Source organism: Phalacrocorax aristotelis, chromosome 2 (assembly GCF_949628215.1).
Source record: "Phalacrocorax aristotelis chromosome 2, bGulAri2.1, whole genome shotgun sequence".
NCBI classification, from domain to species: Eukaryota; Metazoa; Chordata; class Aves; order Suliformes; family Phalacrocoracidae; genus Phalacrocorax; species Phalacrocorax aristotelis.
This window is the reverse complement of record NC_134277.1, coordinates 146,880,543-146,906,718: the sequence shown is the minus strand read 5'-3', so window position 1 is coordinate 146,906,718 and position 26,176 is coordinate 146,880,543. Positions and strand designations below refer to the sequence as shown.

Genomic DNA, 26,176 nt, shown 5'->3' with positions numbered 1-26,176 from the left:
TCCCTGCAGAATTTCACAGACTAGGAGTCCTTCACTGTGTGACCTACAGGGATTTGTACTTTACATAATATCCACTATATAGTGTATCATGTCCGAAGCAAAGTACCTAGTGAATCTGATCATTCGTCCCTTGCACATGCCTTTCCCAGCTATCAACTTTTTCAGAGAACAAGAAGTCTTTTGTGCTTGAAACATAAATGCCAATTAAAATAGAATACATTTCTAATGTGTATCACCTTTCATTCAGAGTTCATGCCTTTTACAAGTCAGGCCAATGTTCTTGCCTCCTGCTGGACATACACAAGTACATAACAATTTAGGAAGATATTGGAACAATTTCAAGTCTAACTAGTCTAGAAACTTGCCCACTTGCAGATTAAGGTGGTTTCCAAAGAACAATTTACACCTAATGCACCGAAAATGAAAAGCCTTGCTATGTCAAATAAATGTTTCACAAATGGGTAAATAAAGGCCGAGCAATAGTAAATGAATACCATCAAACTAAAAACTAATAGATTTGAAGGTTTTAGATAGTTTCACTTTTCTGAAACATTTTGACTAGGATAAAAATGAAGTTTTGCCTTTGAAAATGTTCGAAAAGGTTAACTGTTTAAATAAAATTTAAGTTCTCAAAATGTGAAGTGTACATATGGAAAAATGTACTTCTAAACTAGGTTCATTTCTATAGTGACTAATTTTGAAATTAAATTTAAATTCAAATATATACATATATATGTTAACTGTGTGAAACAATGATAAGGAAATGGCATCCCAACTGACAAAACAGTTGGAATGCTTGACAAGGGCTCCAGTATTCAGTTATGAACTCCCTGCTTTTTGATATTTTAAGATGCAAGTCAAATGAGGTAATGCTTATCTCCAAGTTTACAGAATCCTACTATATTTGCACCTTGAATCATGAAAGGGATGCTACAGGAGTCACCGTAACAAGTGACATCAAGACTGGAAATATTTCTTAGTTTTCAAAATTTAGTACTGCATATTCACATGATTTTAGGGGAATTGTATTACACCTCCATTTTCTCTTAAAGCCCTGGTGACCACTGTTTCTGGCTAGTGGGCATAATTTCAGTTTGTCAGGTGTGACCATAAATGCAAACTCTCCTCACGACTCAATTTTATCTATTACACTTGCTCAGTAGGTCACGCAACAGCCTGTTTCCCACAAAAGTTAAATTTGTGTGTGAGAAAGATGACAGCAAAGGTTTGGTTGCTACTTCCATGTGAATTCACACAGCCGCTCTCTCTTTCTCTTCTTTCAGGCCTGTACAGGGAACAGTCCACCAACAAGATCAATTGCCTTGAAGAACAGCCAATTTCTGTACTAAGTGTGTCTGTTAGAGGTAAAGGAAGGTTAATTACATGTGCCAAAAAACGGTTCTGGGCACTGAGGCCAAACAGGGCCTTATTTATGTGCCAGGTGACCTCCTTAGCCTTTAAACACATGACCACACATGAACTACCTCTAGAAGATGCTCCCTACAATGCTTTAACTCCTGAACTTTGGGATCTGCTTGGGAAGAGATTCAGCTGGCCTCAACCAAAATCATGCCAGGGACCATTTTAACACTTCACTCAGCTTCTGTCACTATTATATACCACTGTCATTATTATATACCACTCAGCTTCTGTCACTATTGAATTTACTAACACAGGTGTAACCTGTTTTTCCTTACAGCTTTTAGCTCTGCATCCTCTCATTAAGAGACAGGAACCTGCTCATCACATAAAAGCAGAGAGGTGAGGGCCTGAGAAAGGTCTGCAGGAGGAAATGGCTGCTACAGCCAGCAGAATAATTCATCAATCCCAGCTAGTCACAGCAAGATGGATATCCTGGTGCTCCTATAAATGGTCCCAGGTTATACACTAAGAGGACTTCTGAAATATCATCTATTTTCTTACAGTTCTTACAATCATTTGATGATTTAAGAATCTCAGCTTTTGTTACTAAAATTGGGGCAGGAGGGTAAACCTCAAGAGTTCATGCTTTTAGCAGACATTTAGCAGTGAGTCCCAGTGATGTGTGGAAGAAGTCTGTAAGTTATAGGCAACAACTACACTTGGGGATCGGTGGTTTTAGTCAATCAGACCTAAAATGGAATGACGCCTTGCAGAGTTCTGCAATTACAGTTTCAGGTCCGTAACACAAATCTGAGCTATGCATGGAAAAGGCCAGGGAAGACTACAGCCTTTGAAGATTTGGATCAGTTCTATATACAAGACTGAAAATTATTTAAAATCCTGCATTTAACAGACAGCTGTGGTGACCTCTTAAAACAGCTTCAGAAACAGAACCCAAACCCTGAAGCCAGTAGTCCACTGGCATTTACTTCACCTACCTTAATAGTATTCCAGTGTCAAAACAAGACCTGCAGTGCAAGGGTTAACTTGATGGCCATTGCCCCCTTACTTTTGATATTCTGCCTCCCCATGGCCTCCTCCTAGTTCCAAACCAGTGACGGAAACTGGATCAAGATCCACAGAAACCTTCCCACGCTTCTCCAAGGTCCCCTCCCAACCCCCAGTATGGGAGCTCAGCTCTTGTGCTTTTAATCCAATATCCACTTCAGTACAGAAGATTTATTTAGACTGCCTCTTGTTTCATAAAGGGCTCCAAAAGTCTGTAGTGATTTTTGACACTTTGTTATAATGTTTCTATGACCCTCCCACCCCCTCCTCACATACCACACCACCACCCAGCCTCATTTTCATATGGATACAAAGCATCGGGATAAAATGATGGTTCATTATAGTGGTACAGAGCTCTTATCTTCATCCGGCAAGAGTCATTTCCTTCCAAAGATTGAAATGCAAATGTGAAAATTAATGATAACTGCATTATCTGATAGCAGAGATAATACCGATTCACTGTCAGAGTAACACACAGTAGTTCTATGATTTCCTCTGCTTCTTCACAATATTCTTCTTACTGTCAGACTATATCTATGGTTAACTATGTTTCATGGATTTTTGTTAATTTACATCAAATAGCATTTCCAAGATCTTATATCTACCACATTTCCCCAATCAAAAAAGAAACGAAATCAGGACAGTAATCTCCAAGTCCTTCTTAGGACTGGTTTAAAAAGAAAGAAGAAAAAAAGAAAAAAAAAAAAAAAGGAAGTAAAAAGGGGGAAAAAAAAAAGACTATCATTAATGTCTGTTTCCATCTTGCAGTGGTCTACCAACCATTCCAATCTTTATTATCCACTTTTGCTTTGTAACCCAACCTGTTTATAGTATTATTAAATAATGCAGAGTAAACCCAACAATCAATACATATTTACAGTAATTCTTATGAATGGTTACAGGACATCTATTCAGAAAAGCTTTTCAAATTACCTTCTATAGCAGGTAAAAATGTGAACCTGGCATGTCAGATGTTCACTAGAACCCTTCTGATCCACATCTCGCTAAAGCAACACACTACAATTCACATGAAAGCCTGTTTCTTTCTACCTTTTATTACATATTATAGCAGTGTAGTTCAGTGTATCATTATTTTAAAGCACTATTTAATTTTCTGTTTACTGTTTTTTCCTACACTTTCTGATATATTTTAAGAAAAACACCAACCTGCAATAGGAATTGAAAGAAACTATACTCTGCTATATTTAAACTTCATACTTACAGTTCTCTGATATATGTATATCAGTTATGATGAGTCCTCCAAGATATAACATGAGTTGTGACTTCATCCTGCTTCACTATTATCAATAGCAGGAGTTCTGTTGATTTACTGGAGGCAGAATTTTACACGTGGGAAACTTTCACTTTATGTGGAGATTAATGTAAACAATACATTAAAAATTACCATAAAATGAAAATGAGAGGTTTAGGTCTTATTCTTCACTGCATTTTTTTTTTTCATTTTGGATATGTAGACAAAACTCATTTTCTCACTTTCTAAGAAAAATTCAGATACATTTCAAAAGAACTTCTGAGACTGACTTCAAGACTATCCAACTCTCAAAATCAGCACATTCTGCAAGAAAGCTGTGCTCCCTTACAGCTATGGAAATAAGAGCTCACATAAGGAATAAGGATGATTTAGTTGACAGTATACTGGGTGTGAATGAAGAAAAGAGATCCAATTCCTCCTTAGGACCAAGATTTTCTTAATTTCACCTATGTAAATGCCCTGTACTCAGTTCCCCAGCTGCTAACACAGAGAATATTTCTCTGTCTTAAAAGGCAGATACAACTTCACCAACGGCTGAAACACTCACTGGTTATTGGATCTCTGTGGGAAGAGAGTCAAAAGAACTGAACACGTAGGATGGTGAGTTTTGAAAATCTTCTTGGCTTAGTTAGTCAGAACTAGTAAATTATGTCCCATCTGTCTACAGTGAAAGAATCTTCCATTGCATATTACTCATAGAATAGGTACAGGATGTCTTCTGCTGTATTGTTTTTTTCCATCACTACAGAATAATAGCACAGAATTTAGAAGAGCAAAGAGAAGTTATCATTCTTAGCATGACTTGAATACACAAGTACTGGAGAACTAAAAAGTGGGGGTTGCATATGTGGAGGACTGCTAGTGCTTATTAATTACAAATGTATCCGAACAGTACAATATTTTTTAAAGTAATATATAGTATATTCATTTATTCAATCACTCCATTTTAGTTATAAGGAATTACCATGGCCAGCCAGTCTAACTTCTGCCTTAGTCGAGTCTACCCCATTTAAAAAGTCCAGTGTTTACCACAGAACGGGATCACATTCTCTAGGAAAGTATGTCATCCTGAGTGTAAATATTTCTAATGACAAATGAATGACTTTTCATAAAATGTTACAATAATTAACTTTTAAAGAACTAAAATCTGTTCTTTGTGTCTGAAATTGTGGAGCTTCAATGTCCATTTAATCTTCTGATACTTTTGCTAGAAAGAGGTGCCCATTGTTACCAGATTTTCACTCTGAATTTAAAGTACTTTGTAATCAGGTTGTCCTTTAATATTTTCTTTGATAAAATAAATAGGAAAAGGACCTAGACTTTCTCATAATACCAGTCCTTTCAACATTCTAGTGGCTCTTCTCTAAACCTGTTTCAAATTTTAACATCAGTCTTGAAGTGTGAATGCAGGAGACAGAACCCTCTTTCAGATTCAAACAAGACTGCTAACCAGACAAGCAAGATAATTTGAGAACCCATATATATCCTTCAGCCACAACTCTTTCGGACTCAACCCTGGTTCACAAAAACCCAAGACTTTTTCAGACACACTGTATTCTGTAGTAAAACTTCTACTACCTTCTCACAAGCACATGACTTCACATGTAATTATACTGAAACTAAAATTTTGCTGCAGCTAACGTGCCAAGTTACTCAGAACCTGAAATAGCAATACCTATCCATTACTCAGTATTTTCTTTGGATTGCAAACATATTGCAAAGAACTAATATACTTTAGCTCACCATTACCTATTAAGTTGGTTTTACAATGTCTATTTTTTTTCCATAAACCTACATGGATTGGCATTCTTACTAATCCCCATTTAATAAAAAGGTCTTACATCACTTATCCCATTATTTCCAGTGGGACCACTGTCACGTGGACAAGTCTGTCACTATCCAGACCAACCTTGATTTACTCTTTTCGAACATATTTGTTTCCTCTAGTGTTCCCAAATTTCCAAATAATCTCAAAACTTTTTGAAAACTGAAGACTGATGTGGGACAGTGGGTCACCTAGCTCTTAAAAAAGTTAAATTATCAGACTGCTTAGATTAGCTAGGATTTAGCAGGTTTAACACATTGATTAGTTGTTGATGGAATAGAAGTACAGTCATCACTTACAGACATATAGGTTTTCCAGCACAAATGTTTTAAGCAGACCAGAAATATTTCAATTACTCTATCCTTTTTCCTGTCCCATATAACTGTTGAGTCCTGACTTGTAATAGCTCAAGACCAAATTTCTAATTATTTCATAACACATTTTAAAATGTCATCTTACTGTTATTAATGAAGCTACTCATAGATTTTTAGTTACTTTTTTTCTTTTAGCCAGGTATTACAGTTCCTAGCATCTGGTTACATCCACTTTTTTCCCATTTAAACTTGGATTTTTCTTTGTTTTAAATTTCTTTGTTTTAAATTCTCTTCTAGGTAAAGCCCACATAACCTTCACTTTTATTACAGCTTTTGGAAAACCTGAAAAATTCGCCTTAAACACTTCCAAGCTATGATCCATACTTTTTAATTCAAATCTTTTCTCCCTCTTGATACAGTTCATATTCACTGTCTCTTAAAATGTCACGTAGAGTTGCCTGAACTTGCATACACCACTACAGGCATGACCACTGGATGATAAACAAGGACTAATTTCTAATTATTTTAAAAATTTTTCTTTTTCTGTCAAGATGGCATATTATACATAATGTCCGTATACTGTTTTCAACAATGTTTTAGTTGAGGAGCCTGGTACGTAAAATTTTCAGAGATTTTAAGATACTTCTGGTATGGAAGCATGGAACCTCCAGGATATTTCATTCATAGTTTCCCCAAGTTCCCCAAGGGTCCAGAGATGATCAGAGGACTGGGAAGCTGCCATACAAGGATAGGCTGGGAGAGCTGGGTTTGTTCAGCCTTGAGAAAAGGAGGCTCAGAGGGGATCTCATCACCATGTACCAGTACTTCAGGGGTAGCTACAAAGAAGATGGAGACTCCCTTCTTACAAGGAGTCCCATGGAGAGGACAAGGGGGAATGGACGCAAATTGCTCTTGGGGAGATTCTGATTGGACACGAGAGCGAAACTTTTCACAGTGGGGACAGTCAACCATTGGAATAACCTCCCCAGGGAAGTGGTTGACTCGGCCACACTGGACACTTTTAAGATTTGGCTGGACAGGGTGCTGGGCCATCTTGTCTACACTGCGCTCTTCCTAGAAAGGTTGGACTAGGTGATCCCTGAGGTCCCTTCCAACCTGTGTGATTCTGTGAAGTTTAGGAGATTTTTGTTCTTACATAGAACAGATATCCAGTAAAAAAGGGAATGATCCTATTCTCAGGTGTGATGTCTGTAGAAGACGTGCAGGACATCCACCTTTTGTTCATTATATATTAAAACACTAATCACTGGCCTCACATGCACTGATATCCTAGCAATAATACAAAAGCTATAGAACTATATACATCTACATGTATCAAGTCATCCACTTGACAGCAAACAGTATATTTAAGGCTGTAAAATGACCTCTGCTTCCATGTTTAAATAAGTAAGTCTTTTCATATAAATTTTGTTTAAGCCCAGCCTTGCTTTGAAGATTCTTTCTATTCCTTGGACTTCTGCTGTTGGCTATAATGGAAAAAGAATCAGGTCCTTTACTCTGTGTCCATTTACAGTTTTTAGACCTCAGCTTCCATTATTTCAGAGTAGTCTTTTCATTAAACAGAATTTGTGAAAAATGAGGACAGAAACAATGAAAACTGAGGATAGTTTCAAAAAACATTCAGGTAACACTTGAAGTGACTACACAGACTAGGCATTATCTCTGCAATTGATGCACTTGATGGTCAGTGAAGGTCACAAGACTGTGATATAAAAGACTGCTTCAGCAGAAACCCTTTGAAGCTACAGCACATTTAACTTTAGATTTTTCTTCATAAAAATACTCTAATTACAAAGCCTTGGGAATGCATGCGAACCATTTAACAATGCAAATTCTCAAACAAAATAAAACTCTAATTAATGCTGGAAGCTTAATTTTGACTCATTCGTGAGTAAGTTGTTGCTAATGAGTAACTCTCAAGTTTCAGTCCCTGGCAAGTACTGGCTCTGAAATAACAATATGTTCTCTTAGTGCTAAAAAAAAATAAAAATTAAAATAACAAAACAGCTCTACTATTGTATGAATCCCTGAATTATCACAATTCACATTATCAGGGGACACCAACTTGTATCATGCAGAACACAGTCACTGTTGGATTCCAAGAGAGCTCCATCTCAGTGAGGAGACCAGAGGCAGACCAGATAAAAAAGAAGGTATGGCCATTTGTTCTTTGAGGTAGTATCTCTACTATGAGTTGGTAAAGTTGCTGAAGAAAAGTTTTTTATGGTTCTGTTTGTGATGTGCTCAAATATGTTCCGAAATAAGCAAAATATTTCATCGTTTGGGTTTTTTTCTGAAACAAGTTATCTTTGTACTGCATGGTCGAAAATTATCTTCTTTTGATTGTTTCTTTTCCAATATCAATAAATAACCAAATTCATTTCAGAAAGTATGGCATGTGGTATGTGTCCATTCCTTTCTTCATATATATTATACCCTTGTAAAGAACCAATATTTAAATAAAATAGAGCTGCTTGTTTCATGTTGGTGGTCATCAGATTTCTGAAGTCAAAAGGAATTTTCCCACATTCAGCTTTGATTTCCATCTTATCCCATGTCAAAACTACCACCAAATATTACAGGAAATACATGTCTTACTGTTTAACTGAAATTTTTTTCCCAAGAAAATAAAAAAACCCTCATTCTACTCCTTACTGTCATAAAAGATGTCTCTGAAACTTTTGTGTAAGATAGCTCGTATAAAAAGTTGTAACAGCCTGCAAAATGCATATTCAAGTATGTTGAAATACACTAAAAACAAAGAAGCAACAAAAAATTGCCAATTTCAGATATGAGATTATTTATAATTAAAATAAAAACAAGTCATATGTTAATCACTGACAGCCTTTAAGTCTGCTATGAAGGTGGAAAAGGCCATTCTGCTGCACCCAAAGATGTCTTCTGTATTCTTTTAGATGCAGTGTATTTTAATACTAAATCTTGTTTTCTTACAACACCATACTGCTTTATATAGAATATCAACTTATTTCTGTATTACCATTAAAAACATTTTAAATGGCATCATCATAATTATATATACTATGTCTTCCTTTTTGTTTGCATCATATTTTCCAGCTACTGGTTTCAGAAAATTACCATTAGTTTTGTTCTTCTCTTCAGAATAGCATATAGTAATTTGCAAAATCAAGGAAGAATGAAAATGTGATTGAAATATAGGATTTTTTCTAAGGAAATATCATTATTGTGTTATAAATTATTGATAGAATGCTTCTGGAACTCTTTTCTGATGTGCTCATCCTTTTTAGGGAAAATTTCCGTAAGAGATACAGATATTCTGAGAGTATGCTTGGCTTCAGATGCACATTTTTCAACAGCACTATTAAAATATAGTCAATATAATGGACTTTTTAAGGCCCATTCCAGAGTCCACATCCATGAAAACATTGCACTGAATTCAAATGCAGAATTGCCTGATTGAGAAATACAATTTACCCCTTTGTCTTAGGTACTTTTACAGTACCACAGAGGTTTTACATATTATATTGAACAGATGCTTGGAAAGTATTCCCATGTTACCATCACATCTTACATCTTAGCAATGTCACACTTGCACCATCTTCACTGTGTATAATAGAAAATGTTACTGTGAATTACGGTTTTATGGTGAAGTTCTAGCACTTCACTGCAATCTAAGAGTCTCTCTTTCAACTGAATCAATGACCAGGTGTCCAAAATTATTTTTATCAGGCTAAACCAGGTAGACAACATCCTTGAAAATGTTAGTAGGTACCATACCAATTTGTTAAACTCAACATGTTGCTAAATGTAGGCACAAAGCAGGTGTTTGGTTGGTTTTCTGGCCTCAGAAAACAGAGCAGAAAAGCTGCTACAACTATGGAACTGAGAACTCACTGATAAATTTTAATCCTAAAATTCTAAGCAGCAACATTTTCCTTTATACCAAGCAGGTACGAAAGGCATTTTATGTTGAACAATTTACAAAACTGTATAGCCAAAACCATTTTTCACTGAAGAACTTTATCTTAGTACTTATCTGTCAATATCCTGGACTCCAAAGGATCATAGAGGAAATAGTCCATTAAAAATCAATGCAAAGCATAACACATGTACTAAAATAATAATATTAAAAAATACTGGATTCTAGTTTAAGAAATTTCTCTTGGCTTTCAGTTGTTTCTTCCTACCTGGCCCATCCCAATCTTCAGCGTCCACAGCAAGCTGCCCTGGTTTCTCTGACCTTGCATCACCATCAGATTCTGCTGCCTCCTGGATGCCTTCTTCATTGCCTGAAAAAAACAATCAAAGAAATACAGTATTGACATGTTTCAATAGTGACTTTTAGGCAGAGCTCCCACACCATCCAAAAAACTCCTTACATGCCTAACTGAAAACATATGCATGTCTATAAACAGAGAGAAAAAGAAAAAAAATATTATTAGACACATAAACATCTGTGAGTTACCAGTGACTCAAACAAGCCTTGAGTATCCAATCCTTGCAGTTTTGTGGAGAGACAAAATGTTGGAAATCAGTGTTTACTCCATAAGCTTAAAAAACCAGAACCACAACTTGCACCTAGTTCTGCAAATCAATGCACAAAAAAGTCATTAAGTTTGTACGCACAAATTAAAGAAATAAATCAGCTAGTTACTCCCCAGGAACACACACTTTCAGTTATGTGTTTTCCTGAATCAACACCGAACTGCTTCTTACGCATTGCAGATTAATAACACTCAGTACAAAAACCTGGCCCACTAAACATTCTGGCTTTTCAGGCAATCTACTCTGTGGTATTTTGGCATTTAAGGAATTTGTCCTTAAAGGTTATAAGCTACCAGAAGACCCTATGATCATTTTCTCCCTACCAAGCTTTATCTAAAGAAATGCAACATTTGGATCAATTTTAAAATATCCAGAAGTACCTGAAAATGTCTGTCGGCCTTCAGTAACTATCCACTGTAAGGCTGTATACAGGACACACTGAAAATTATGATAAGGTTAAATTTTTAGAGATGACCTTTTAATTATTATTTGAAGAATTCTGTGTTGAAAGTGCAGTTATTTCACTTAAACAACAATTCTAGGCAAGCTCCATGCAAAAATACTTTGAAATAACCACTATGAAAAATTCTATTGAAGATGAGGGGTTCAGGTATTAACACAAAATAGTCTGGCCTCAGTAATGTGTTAAATGACATGTTCGAGTGCTTATCCAGGCCAGTACTTTACTGTATTGGTAGACATACTATTTTTTTTTTAATACTACTAATCAACACAAGAAACTCTTGCATGAGAAGATACTATGAAGAATGCAAAAACCAAGCCTACACAATTAACTACATCAGTCCAACAGGACTGAGTTACTGTTTTTAAAATTTTTTTTAGCAATATTGAAGCCCACTTTTTTAAAAATTGTCCCACAGAAAAGTGGCTGGGCATTTTAGAATCTGAAAACCAGACTGTTTGTTGCTTTGACAATAGCAGGGCAAGAAGGAACAAAAAGCACAGCAATTAAGCAGTAACTTGTAATTTTTTCCCCACTCATGATAACAAAAGCTTTTATTAGCAACATAGGTAAAGAAATGTGATTGCAACAAGCCATGCCAGATCCCCATATGTTATCACTGGAGCTATATTTATACCAGATAAGCTTGTGACCCAGAGTTTTCAAGTACATGATTATATACAAACACTATAAAGTATTAACTTCATGTGCACATGTAACATCTTGTAATAACACATTCTTCCCTGTGTTCATAAAACAAACAGGTTTTCAACTCCTAAGTATAAGAGCACGGTCAACTACTATACACACAAACACAATAGTATATTCACTCCGGACTCCTACAACAAAAATATAGGTTGGTGCATTTGCAATACGAAAAATATAGGCCAGTGTATTCATAGGCACTTAATGCTACAAGATATCATTAATATCTAGTATAATTTTTCTGTCAAACACATTGTATAATTTTATCCAGGCATCTGAAGTTCATGTGCATCAGTACAATCTGAAGTTAGCTTCAGAAGACCATCCTGAACACTCACATGCTGAAAAAGCTATCAAGTTTCCTATGAGTAGTTTTAGCAATTATTTTTCAACCAAGTACCCTATTTTGAATTAACATTAGTACAGTTACTTTGTAGTAACCAAACAGAATTCTGCTTTTTTTGGGTGGACTGAAGAACCTGTCAGATATTTTCACCTTCATATTTTGACCTTCCTAGCTACTTAGCACTGTAACAAATTGTTCTTTATTAGAGAGACACAAATGACAACTTCCCAAGGTTCAAACCTGACAAGATCAGCTCAGTTTTTTCCAAAATGTTGGAAAGCATTACACAGCAAGGGCAATTCTGATTATGAGTTTCTAACTGAAGCTCTTAAAATGTTTTTTTTGCATGGAATTTTTACACTTTAAAAAAATGGTTTTCTTCCATTGTAAACAATAGATCTCTATGGACTACATCAGAACAATAACAACAAATATGTTTAGAAATAATAATAATTCTCCTAGATAGAGCCCAAGCATGGAAAACTTTAGCTCCAAAATATAAAAGTTTTTCCAATTTATAATATATGCAAACCTGGCGTTAGCATGCAAATTTGAGCATTCTTTCAATGCAACCAACCAGAACATCAAACAAACAAAACTATTAGAATTGAAAGAGGAGGAGAAACTTATGAGAAAAGATGGGGCTGAAGGTCAAAAGAAGACACAATTACAGCTAAGGTATACAACTTACAGCACACAGTAATTATTTGGGAGATGAGGAAAGATCTAAAAATTTATGTTAGCAGATAGTTTAACATTTCATTAACTTGCTTTTTCAGTGTTTCATGAAGTATGGTGTTACATGTTTTTCATAATCACGTTTTCATGAATTCATGCATGTCCAGTACAAATAGAGTATAACAAAATGTGTAGAATTTACATTAAGGAAAACTTTTTTGTTTTGCATCTAGACGTACTTTTCATTATTTTCATGGACATTTTCTACTATTCACTGACTACCAAGTCCATACGTTACACACCTGAAATATCACCACATGGATTTCTCCTGTTCCCCCATACTACCCGCCCTCTGTACTGAGGCAATCTGCTTGTGAAACCAACAGTACATTACTGTGGGCTTCAGCATCCATCAGTGAAGCAAGTCTATCCCAGGCTCAGCTGAGCAGCAAGGTCAGATAAAAGCGGACAACCAAGTCAACCAATGCGCTGGAGACACTGCAACTTTAAGAAGCCAAAAGGAGGCTTAGCACAAGAGCTGATAACAAAAAAACATCTCAGGCTTTTTTCTTTTCTTTCCCCTTACTTAATGCCACTTTAGCAGCTAACATTTGTTTAGCACAAAGGAGTTTATTTCCTTACAGAATTTATTTTCTTTCATTGTTTACTCTTTTTGTTCATTCACTGACTATTTTCCAGTTACAATAACACTATGTTTTATATTTATTTTAAAACTGATTACATTTTTCTTCAATTTACAGGTGTAAACATTTAATTGGATCCAGGATGATTTTTTTCTTTCTTCCAAGTCAAATCAAGTGCTTTTTGCTTTATATATACTACTCACTTTGCTAAGAACATGTCGATTCCTTTTTAATCCCACTGTTTTGGTTTTTTCTCATGCTTATTTCTTCACTTTGCTGCTCAACTACGTTTTATTTTTAAGTTAAAGGAGAAATAACTTCTTGCCATCAACACCAGAGTGGTATAGAAGTACCAGCAATGATAAATGCTCTAAAATGAAGGAAACTTGCTTCTGTTTAAGTTTTCTTTCTGACAACTAGGATCAGTAATTGAATTCTGTCCTTTAAAAGAACACTATCACATGAAAAAAGAGTCATACGAGCAAGAATCTATAATATCATATAGTACGTTTAGTCATGAGTTAGTTAAGCCTACTGGACTTTCAGCTATTTCTCTAGATTTGGTATTAAAGCTCCACTTTGGGCAGAATTCATCTCCTCTAACCTTAGATGTCTGAAAGTTAAGCTAGTCCAGACTAATTATGCAGGCGCTCCTATAGACAGGGAAGAGAGAAAACTTCACAGTGACTCATCTATTTGAGGATGCCTGAGATACAAGACCCCTCCTGGTGTCTGAGATAGTTGAAATGAATCATCCTCTGAAACACACAGCTTAGACTAGGAACCTATCTTTAGCCAGCTAAAGTTAGGTGAAACAAATCTCTGCCTACGATAAAGTGCTGAATACACAAAATACTGCTTAACTAAGAGAAAAAAGTCTTATTCAAACAACTTCAATACTGTAATATGAATAGAATTTTCATCTTGACCTTATGATTTCTTGCCAGCATTAACTGTTTCTGTTGCTCTTCAAAAACAGTTCAAGTTTTTTTAATGTGTTTTTTTTTATCCTAGTGTTTATCCAAGCCAACACACTGAACAACTGTAATTCAAGGTGCTACAGCTGGTCAGGGAATCTGAAGACTGTAAAAGACACATTACCAGAAACATGAGAGGGAGAACTCTAACATTTCTGACAATACTGACAAGGAGGAGAAGAGAGACTTTAATATTAACAAGCAATTTCACTTTAATCTTTTAACAAATTAAAGACTTCCCAATTTGTACTTAATAAGCCTGTAGGACAAGTAGTTGTGATATTTTAAAGGAGCATGTGGGTTAGCAGTTCTTCTCAACCCAGCTGTTTTAATCTGTGTTGTTCCCATCAATATTAGGCTCTTACAGAAACTCTCGTACAATGTAACTATTGAACTTTCTTGACTAGGAATGTTATAGCAGCTGTTAGTCACTCTATAATGTATGTTGCAATCAGCTAAATCAACAAAGTATTTTTAACAATGAACAGTTCAGAACTGACAGATCTACTTTCTTGTTCACAACTGCTTATCACAGCATAGATATCATATATGTTTGCCAGGTGCTTCCTATAGTTAGGATACTTTCAGAGAAGCCGCTCACAAAAGATAAGGTCATAAAAGAGATGAAAAATGTGCAAGCTTCATACACTCATGGTTTTATCATCAGACAAAATAGCTTTGGGTGAAGGACTGTACCAGTCACAAACAGCACACAGCAGCTTATATTAAAGTGAGTGAACATTAAAAGTTTGAAATTCAGTTTGTGCTCATTCTTCCTGGCAGCATAAATGTAAACTTAAATTGTTAGCGTCCTAATACAGCTGTTCAGTGTGAAACATCACTTCTCAATTATAATAAATCAGTTCAGAAATAAATTGTTACGAAGCCTGTAGCGTTCTGCATTGCCAAAAGAGAGAGCAGATGTGATGCAGAGACTTGGGGAGTCGCTCACTGTAGACTTTAATTCAGCAAGGTGCATATCCTTACATATGTTAACAGGCCAGCACGACTGGTTGTGAAGGGGCAGGATTAGGATGTTTTAGGGACATGGGGGAAGGGGCCATTTCCTTCTTTCTGCTGCAGCCTACAGCAGCGATAATTCCAGATCCAACTAAAGAAGGATTCTGAGGCAGTACAAATGAACTAGATGCCAGAGCCTCAGAGACTATAAATTAGCATCCAAAAATTATCCTTTGTTATTTGCTTTATCACAGTGCCTACTGTGACAGGACCACTAACGCAGCTTACACACACTGATAATCTTCCTCTTGAATCCTAAAAAACACACTGGAAGACCAGAATCCTTGCCAGGAACCTCTCTTCAGAAACAACAGTCATGTAACTTTGAAATAAACCATACACAACTTAAAATACAAATACAATATACTTAATTCATTTAATGTAACTTACTTTTTGGAGCACACGCTATTCTTAAGAATACCAATGACATCTAACAGGACTTAACTGTCCTTCTTATGGATTAGCTGTTTTAAAGGATTCTATGATGTATTTAACAAGCAGAAGTCTCTCATTTTAATAGCAATGCAGGTTTTCAGCAGACATAAAATATTCTGGGTATAAAAAATGTAACTAAAGCAAAAAAAAAAACCCTTTAAGATTTTGGTATGGAAATTGAACTCAGCGTAAAGATACTAAATAAATTGGGAAGGATGTTTCCACACTTTGCCATATTTGGCATCTGGTGTGAGGACAAGGTAAACTACAGTGGCTACAGTGTTATGCGAATGGGTTTATTCTAGAAGCCTTGCATGGACAGAGAGACAGAGACAGAGATCTGGTGCTGTGCCTACCAGATGCTGTTATCAACTCATCTGATGTACACGAGAAATAATTTCAGTGAAGCCCACCAAAGTCAACTGAGACACTTTACTATACAAAAGCAGCAAGTTTGAGCAAAATCTGGCCCTCAGACGATTGATGTGTTAACATACCTGAAAGAAACCAGCATTTGTACATGTTAATCCACTGCATTTTATTTCAGATTGTATTAATCATCTCAATACTTTGCTTCTTTGCAAGCAATTATTGTTTTCTGTCATGCTGATTAACAATCATAATTTCTCCTGGGATAAAACTCATTTGAAATAACTGTATGTTCCTAGTTGCCCTAAGCACTCTTAAAATTATTTATCCAGCAAATGTCAGAAATAATGCACTGTCTTTTATCCTAACTTTTAGGAAAGGTCTATGAATACCCATGTGTTGGTGAGTACCTACATGTGTGCAAGCTGTTAACTCTCCAAAGTAATGGTATTAAAATCATCACTTTGTTTAACAAAACGACATCTTGACACAATGACATTTCAGCACCGTGATCATGTTAAAAACCAGCGTCAATTATTTCTAACCGTTTCAGCTATGGCACTTTTCTCCTGGGATAAGACACTGCTGTGCAGCAAGTTCATCTAGACTGAGTCTGGCCTTCCTTTTTCTCTAAACGTTTGATATGTTCTCATTATTGCACTGTTTGCTTTTTAAGTCCTTTCAAGACAAGGATCACTCATTCAAATGTATTTCCTGCAGAACAGTGAAAGTGTTCTCTAAATTGCATTACAGACTTTCCTTCTATTAATGAGTTTTATATTTATCGTAATTTTTAGGGAGCAACTCTTGTGGCACTAGTACTACAAATGACTATCATTCAGATATAGTGGCTACCCAAAAGCTTCTATAGATTTAAAGCAAAAAAAAAAGAAAAATGTCTTGCATCTTTCCAATCTTTCCCCATTAAAACTTCAAATACAAGAATTCTATTAGACATATACAAGTACCAACCTGGGGCTCAAACTTACATAGCTCTAGGCACTTGATTAGAAAAGCAGCAGAAGCACATTTTTAAAGATATTTAGACACCCCAAACAAAGACTGTTCGTTAGTGTAATTTTCAAAAAATTATTGCAATGTAAGTAATTGACAATCCATGAGATTCTAAAACACCCTGCACCAGAACAGAGAGATGACTTCAGAAACATGCTAGCAAGTTTCAAACTCTTAAGTCTGAGGACTCTTCTGCAAGTTCATATTTTGACTTAAGATTAAATAATATTTCTGTTCTTCCCCCACTGCAGAAATACTGTCTCTTACGAGAATTCTTCATCCAGCCAAGAAAATCTCATTTTATAATGTGCAGATCAAATCATTATCATATACACACCCCATTTTCATGTGATTTCCACACACTGCTACATAATGATTAGCAATATAGACAAAGAGAAAATTTTATTTACCTTGTTATAAACAGTTTCATGCTTTTATGTGAAGTAATCAATACTCCAGGTGCTTCAGTATCAAAAGCAGACAATTCCCTGTCATCGGAGGTATGTTTCCACATACGTGCTGTATTATAAATGGTTTCAAAAACAGTCTAGACTTCTATGAGTCTAACCCAAGAAAAAGACTTAGCCATCATAAATAATCTATCCAGCAATAATATTTCTTATCAATATTTATCCATTGATGTCATAAATGTGGCATTTGTTTCATTTATTTTTTCTGATCCTTTGAGAACTAAATTACTGCCAATATCCCCACTGCTGACTTACATAGTACACAGCCGGTGAGCAACTCTGCTTTTTGGAGCTGTTCTGACAACAATTTTTCATGGAATGTCTCCTAACTCTTCAAAACTATTCAGAATTTTTGTGTCAAGCATACCAAGTTAGATAAAAAAAGGCAAAATGGACCTTCATTATAAATAAAATTAGTAATAGATGTATAGTACACATCAACTAAAAACATGCAGTGAAATTTGTCATTTGTGCATTTCAGATGTTAAAGAAGACCATCCTTCTAAATTCACATTCCACCAAATTTTAGCTCAAATTTAAGTCAACCCAAATTGAACGTTTGTGACTTTCTAGAAAGGGGACATTACACTACTTGTTGTAACCAAATAATCCCTTTCCTTAGAGCTGTGATAGAATTCACAATTTCATTGTTCTTAAGAAAACCAAAATATGCTGACTGAAAAGGCTGGATTTGCTTTGATAAACTGCTTAAAGTTGAGTAAGCTGTTTAAGTGTTTCTCTCACTTTATAATTCTGAAAATAAAATTTTCTAGTTGGATCTATGTATTTACTTCTTCAAACATAGCTTGCTGGTTTCTTTTAGAGATATAGCTTTCTGCCTGATGACCAATTATTTAATTTCTTGATTAAAAGAAGGGTTTGTTTGCCTAACTTACGCCAAATTTTTATCCCACTAAAGCTGATTTTAATACCGACATGGATTTCTGGTGGACCGAAAATTTGGCCCAAGAGGTTTACATATGGGTTAGCAGTAAATAGAAAAGAGTATAGGATAGACAATCTTGTAATTGTTATTCTGGAAGCCTTTCCATGCTCTCAAGTGAATGGTGAAAAAAATCACTCCAACTTTTTCAGATATCTCCTTTTTCTTTTAGCAAGAAAACAGGTGGTCCTCTGAGCTCCAGTAACAGGAAGAAATTAGAAAGCAGAAGAGGTAAAGCACAAGGCAAATGCTAATGTTCAGAAGAAAAGGATCTCCTTTCATCCTGCCAGGATCCAGTCTAATTCTGACTAGTACCCGTCAAAGGCTATTATCAGAGAGCCCCCTTCCCTTCTTTGTCCATATTCAGCACCCAACAAAAAGTATGGTAAATGCCCAGGACTCAGTTGTTTCAGCTGAATGGGATACAGATAAATGTATAGGAACCCTCCCCCTGAGGAACACGAGAACCTGACACAGTTTCCCAAACATGTACACAAGCCAGTAAGAGGTAACTAAGGAGCAGCACTGTGAGTTCTTAGGCAGATTCTTGTTATCCTAGGAGATTAAAATACATGATCACACATACATGCCCTCTCCTGTCTCTGCTCACCAAAAAGAATTAATGTGTCCTTCATTTACTCAGAAAGCCTACATGAAGAAAATGTAATGAATTAAAATAAATAAAAAAAAAAATTAAAGGAATATGAGCTCCAGGAGAACAGAAGTATTGCCAGGGAAAGATAATGTCAGGCGCAGGGAGGGGGGCTGTCTGGTGCCAAGCAAAGCCGAGGGCTGTGCAATCACCTCTATCAGTGCTCTATCAGTGTCTACACTCCAGCCAAATCCAGAGAAAACAAGGAGTCAAAGATTCAGGTCAATAAGCTTATAGGCGATTTGCACAAACAGCTCCTCCAGCAAGGTAAAAAACAAAGTCATATTGGCTTTTCTTTTTTATTCCTTCTCTTTGAACTCCCTGGTCCAAATGCACCCTGGAAATGTCAGTGTTATATGCAAGAATTTAAAGAGCTGAGCTTCTTAATCCCGTTAAGAAATAAGAACAAAGTTGCCTGTAAAGATTGCCTTATTAAGCTCAAAGTGATTATGGTATAGCTGCCTTATGCTGATCCTACTTCCACTTGCTATAGCAAAAGAGGTAGAAATTTGTCATGAAATCCATTACTGAAAAGGAAAGAAACATTATTGATTAAAAGGTTTATGGTTAAAAAAAAAAAGTAAAGAAGGCATAAATCTACTTTTGGATCCAGAAACAGAAAATAGCAAGCATATTGTTAGTCATTACATGACTCACATGAGAGAAGCAAAGAATATTTACACAGATGCACACAGGCATACACACAACAAAGTCATACTCCAGAGGAAAAAGGGACACACAGATATAATTTTCAGCGTATTAAGAGTTTGGCTGGTATTATAGATGGTAGCATGATAGCTTTGCACATGAAGTAGGAAGGGGAAGATTAATGCACAGAAGAACTTAGCTTTGTATATATATGCTTTTTCTTATATGGAGAATCACACTGCAGCTGTTTCCCTGAATCTCAAGCCTGGCTGCACAATCAGGTCACATGGTTTAACATAAAAAATTCCAGTCCTAAGCTGGTCTGTCAAGCTAGTGACAAAATACTGTTCATGAGCAGAAAACCTGGATCAGGTTCTGAGCTCATCCCCTCCTGCCCAGGCAGAATACAAGAATACAGCAGCAGATATACACTTAGTATGCAGAAGCCCATATATTCCCCAAGTTCTCTTCTTGCTGACTTAGAACTGTGTATGAGTTTCAGACAGCACTGGATTCCCCTCATCCCCCTCTTCCCCCACAAATAAAGGCAAGCAATGTATCAGGAACTGCAACCATGCATCAACACTCTGATTTGCTATGGCCAAACATAGCAGTTTGTGCTATACATCCTAAAACTATTGCATCATGGAACAATCAGTCTTCATCCGATCTTATATATCCCCGCTATCTTCCTATGTCACCAGCTGAAGCACAATTAACAGTGGGAAACAGAAGCTATTTCTTTCCAACCTGCCACCAGTAGTGCTAAGGCCACTGAACACCCTTCCACTGAGGGCTGGTGCCCATGCTGCCTTGTGATGGAGTAACTATGGGAAGCCTACAACATGAGGAGCAAGCACAACAGCCATGCTACAAGCAAAGAACAGGAGAATTCAGCAAAATTGTCCTGGTAAGCATGGCAGCAAGAAATGGGTATGGCTTCCTTCTCTAATTATCAGGTACATACATTCCTCCATTTTCCTTTTTCTTCTGGAAACAGTCCCACATTTTCTCTCTTGATTATAGTCCTTCCTCCATTGTCTTCTCTTGCCTCTTTCCTTCTCTGAACACAGCCACTTAACTATCTACTAATCTCAGGTGATCTCTCTCATTGCTCAAGATAACTTTTCCCTTGAAAGTTAATCCCTCATTGAACACTTCTGCTAAGAAGGTCACAAGGAACTGTAATTTGCTTAGGCAGTTCCCACTCTTACGAAGTAGACAAGGCTCCTATTCTCCTGCTGTTTCCAGAAAAGAAGGGGTCTCAATTCCATATGAGTATGGCAAACTTTCTAAGTAATAGATGAGAATACTTTTTTATTTTCCTGAGCGTATCTAGGCAGGATGACAGCAGAGACTGAAAAGTCAATGATAAACTACTTCACAGCCCAAATGAACTTGATTTAGTCCTTTGCTTTTCATCCCATCACCTTCAACTTCCTGGCTTTTGTACTATTCTGCTGTTTATGCCCCCTCCTTGTATTTGCCCTCCTGCTTTTATAACCCCATCATGCCTCCAGCTCACTTCTTCTCTTGTCCCTGTTTAGCATCACCTCATTTCTTATTCTGACCTATAAAGGCAAAAGTTAATCTGTATGTACTATCTCCTAGCTTCTATAGTAGGCTTTCAGCCATCTAGTCTATCACTCTTCTGCATGGGAGACAGGCCATTTTCTCCTTATTCAGACTACCAAAATACTGGCACTTCTCTAATAAATCTTCCAGATCTGAATTTAATCTGAATTAATCTTAATCTGATACAGACACTGATTCCAGATACCTGCTATCTGGACACTAAAAAAAATCTTCAGCAATGGAGGTTCCAGGCTAATACAGGCTTTGTGTGGACAGCATCATCAGATACCTGCAGTGCAGAAATTTGTAGTAGCTAAGCATAAACAGCAATTTTCAAAGGCCACAAACTGACAAAACACAATGCATCATCACCAAGGCTGCCTCCTACCAAATCTTTTGTTTCTACTCCAAAGACTGAGAGCAGTGCAGCTTTCTAGCAGAAGAACACTAGGACCATGTTATTATTATTGCTGTTTCCAAAACATTCTCTTTCCCCTAATCCGACTGTCAAAACTGCAAACAAATCAAACTTCTAACTGCCATCTCTTCTGAGGCTTTTCTAAAATATTCATTCTTGGATGGGAAACTTCATCCAAAAGGTTAAAAATTCACAGCTGCAAGCTTAAATTGAACCCTGATAAATAGCAGGCTGCTGATTTCCATTTTTGCTTTTAATATTTACATGCTTAAACACTGTTCACTTCTTCACATTTAAGTGTAAATGAAGACTACATAGGAATAATTATTCACATGTAGCAAAGTTAATTGGTGATTTTGTGGTGTTGCAAAAGTGGGGGGGGAGGTGGAATTTTCCAGATTCCTTGTCGTAAAATCCATTAATGAGTAAAAGGAGAAGGGAAAAATAATAGCCAAAAGTCATAATTTTCAAAATGGAGAAGTTGTAAATGACATGTAGCTCAATCAATGTGATTAATTTGCTTCACACTTTGCAGAGGCTTTTGCCTTTGCCTTCTAATTCTGGCAACCGTTCTTCTGAATCAATCTCTCAAACCCAAATTAATAAGGTGGGAATGACAAGTATGGCTTTATAAAGGTTAGCTGTTTGCAATTTAGACAATAAGAGACTGCTCTCTGCTTATAACACCATCAGGCATAGTTTGACAGGAAAATCTCTTCAGTCAAAAAACCAAAGTCATCAAGTTGTGAACTTGTATGTCCTCTACTTCCATTCATCTGGATGAATTTAAAGTTCAGTAAATTTTTGCTTTCAGTGTCTTGTTTGGACAGTTAAAAGCCTCTGGTTTTAGGTGGTGCTTGGTTTTGCATAGCTGGGGAAGTATGACAAACATACCATGGGTGAAGCCTCACAAACACCTCCTCCCCAACAACTGTGCCATTTGTTGCCCGTGTCTCTTGATTCCTGCAGGAAGCTCCACTGCTCATTTGTCCTCTTGTTCTGGGTCAGCTAGGAAGAAACCCCAGGGGAGGGAAATGGAGAGCCAGGACAGGTGAATATATCTAATAAAATCCCCTGACTTTCTTGAACCTTTAATGGTCCATGCTAACAAGCAGTGAATGCAGAGATAGCATAAAGGATTCCAATGCCAATTCTGGTACTTTCCAGGAAAAGGAAACCTGTTGCATGAGAAAACACACACCTACACTTAGTTTTCCCTCCTTTGAAGATATCTGTGGTTTACAGGCTGCCAATACCGTCAAAGAACAAAACACAAATCAGAAAGTCAGGCCCTCAAAACAGAAATTAGAATGCATTCATTTGCCCTCTAATCTATTTGGTATGTATCTCATTTCCAAGCTTTTATTCATGATTATTCAAGTGTCCAGAGAAGGGCCACGAAGTTGGTGAAGGGTTTAGAGGAGGAACCACATGAGGAGCGGCTGAAGTGACTTGGTTTGTTCAGCCTGGAGAAGAGGAGCCTGAGGGCAGACCTCATCATGGTCTGCAGCTTCCTCACAAGGGGAGGAGGAGGGGCAAGTGCTGATCTCTTGTCCCTGGTGACCAATGATAGGACCCGAGGGAATAGCAGGAAGATCACAGAATCACAGAATCACAGGTTGGAAGGGACCTCAGGGATCACCTAGTCCAACCTTTCTAGGAAGAGCGCAGTCTAGACAAGATGGCCCAGCACCCTGTCCAGCCAAATCTTAAAAGTGTCCAGCGTGGCCGAGTCAACCACTTCCCTGGGGAGGTTATTCCAATGGTTGACTGTCCCCACTGTGAAAAGTTTCCCTCTCGTGTCCAATCGGAATCTCCCCAAGAGCAACTTGTGTCCATTCCCCCTTGTCCTCTCCATGGGACTCCTTGTAAAAAGGGAGTCTCCATCTTCTTTGTAGCTACCCCTGAAGTACTGGTACATGGTGATGAGATCCCCTCTGAGCCTCCTTTTCTCAAGGCTGAACAAACCCAGCTCTCCCAGCCTATCCTTGTATGGCAGCTTCCCAGTCCTTTGATCATCTTGGTGACCCTCCTCTGGACCCCTTCCAGCCTGTCCACATCGTTTTTGTATAGCGGGGACCAGAACTGTACACAGTACTCCAGGTGAGGCCTGACAAGCGCTGAATATAGTGGGAAGATGTGCCCGGGGATGTTTAGGTTGGATATTAGGAAAAGGTTCTTCACCCAGAGGGTGGTGGAGCACTGGAACAGGCTCCCCAGGGAGGCAGTCACGGCACCAAGCCTGACGCTATTCAAGAAGCACTTGGACAATGCCCTCAGAGATAGGGTGTGAATTTGGGGTTGTCCTGTGCAGGGACAGGAGTTGGAGCTGATGATCTTTGTGGGTCCCTTCCAACTCAGGACATTCTATGATTCTATGACGTTAAAGAAAAAACAGTTTTACGGAAAAAAAACTTGTTTCTTATATAATCTTTTAACTTCAATACTGAAGCACTACAAAGAGAAAAAAAGCTTATGAATGATTAACAGATTCATGACAAAAATCATGAGAATTACTCTCACTTTTAGTATTTACTATATAATACAGTCAAAACCCTTCCACTAAGACAAGGGCACAAAAGAAATTTATTTGCTTTCCAGATTAGTTTTGTCTTCTTGGGTTTTATCCTCAGAAAAACATACATGGCTTCATGCTAATGGACCTTAAGATGTGACACTGAAGAAGCAGGACATTCAACAGAAGTTGAGACATTAATAAAAAGCAATACATTTCTAGTCTCCCATTCCATTCTCTTCCAGGGATATTCTCAACTTACTTCAAAGTGGGGCTTTCTGTCACACTGCCTCAGCTGGAAGTAGATTAGGGGTTTCATGTGCCCCTTTATTCTCAGAAATTTCCTTTTCAACTTTTCTTCTGCAGCAGCTGAGTGGATAGGTTTAAGATTCTTTTATAACTAGAACACACTTGGAAAAAGAACTGCTGGGGAGTCAAAGGTATTCAGCTTGAGAAATCAGCAGATGTCCTTAATAAAACATGTGATAATCAAGATTCAGATTTAAATGTATTCCTATTTAATTCCTGATCTTATTTGATACAGTGGCCCGGATTCAGTGTTTTCCCTGAATGATGTGTTCATTAAAGGGAAGTTATTTCAAGATAACTCAAAATTCAACATCAATTTGCAATGTTGATTGCTATAAACAAACAAGAAAAATCATGTCTTTTTCTGAATTTCACCCAAAACAGTAGGATTTCCATTGGTGGAGCCTGGAAGTGCAGCAAAAAGAAATAACTAAATCAAACTGATATGAACTGATAGTGGTGCATAGTCTTCCATTGCTGACAGAAGGAACTCAAGAGACGCCAGTACAACAATCATACAAATACTGGTTTAAATAATTACTTAGTAATGCCAGTAACAGGAACAGTACTTCTTTTCAGCTAAGGAAAATGGTGTCTGAGGGGCATGTGAACATGTGAATGCACAGTAATTGTAGTATTTGTTTACAGCACAGTTATAATAGTACTTAACTCCCCCTGTTTGTAAAGCATTTCCATTCATTATCTGGTCTCTCTTGCTTCACAGTAAGATGTGTAGCAGCTGAACTCTAAACTATTGACTAGACTGTTTTGATCTCTTGGGATGGCTTACTAAATACCAAGAACCTGTAGCGCAAAAAGTAAATTTTTTTTCAAAAGTTTGTAAACTACATCGACGAGTCCTCGTTTCAGCTGGGACAGAGTTAATTTTCTTTCTAGTAGCTGGTACAGTGCGTGTTTTGGATTTAGGATGTTGATAACGCACTGATGTTTTAGTTGTTGCTAAGTAGTGCTTATACTAAGTCAAGGACTTTTCAGCTTCTTATGCTCTTGCCAGTGAGGAGGTGCACCAGAAGCTGGGAGGGGGCACAGTCAGGAGACCTGACCCCAACTGGCCAAAGGGATATTCCATACCATATGACATCATGCTCAGCACATAAACTGTGGGCAGTTGGCCAGGGGGCACAGATTGCTGCTTGGGGACAGGCTGGACATCAGTCAGCAGGTGGTGAGCAACGGTATTGTCCATCACTTGTTTTGTATATTCTTCTATTCTGATTCTGATTCTGATTCTGATTTTTATTGTTACTACTAGTACTACTGCTACTACTACTACTACTGTTATTTTCTCTTCATTTGTTGGTCTATTAAACTGCCTTTATCTCAATGCACATGTTTTACTGTTTTTTTCCTGATCCTCTCCCCCTCCCACCAGAGCTGGGGGAGAGGGTTGAGCAAGCGGCTGTGTAGTAATTGGTTAGTGACTGGGGTTAAACCACGACGTGAGGACATGTAGAAAATACATCTTCATGCTTTCCCTACAGGTTACTGAAGACTCTCTAGGAAAGACTAATATTCTGCATTCATAACATTTGACTATTCAAACAGATTTATTCTACTTTGTCCAGGACAGATGAAAATAACGCAAAA

General features: G+C 37.2%; 1 protein-coding gene across 3 annotated transcripts in view; it reads right to left on the bottom strand.

Annotated features, from left to right (window-relative positions):
* ZFPM2 (zinc finger protein, FOG family member 2) overlaps positions 1 to 26,176 on the bottom strand; it is a 322,041-nt gene that overhangs the window by 227,261 nt on the left and 68,604 nt on the right. For 2 of the 3 annotated variants that reach the window (XM_075085594.1, XM_075085593.1), the window contains one exon: positions 10,030 to 10,131. The exons of the other annotated variant lie outside the window; for it this stretch is intronic. In XM_075085594.1, coding sequence (XP_074941695.1) covers positions 10,030 to 10,131 — 102 coding nt within the window. The remainder of the gene's footprint in view (positions 1 to 10,029; positions 10,132 to 26,176) is intronic. 3 annotated transcript variants of the gene reach the window in all.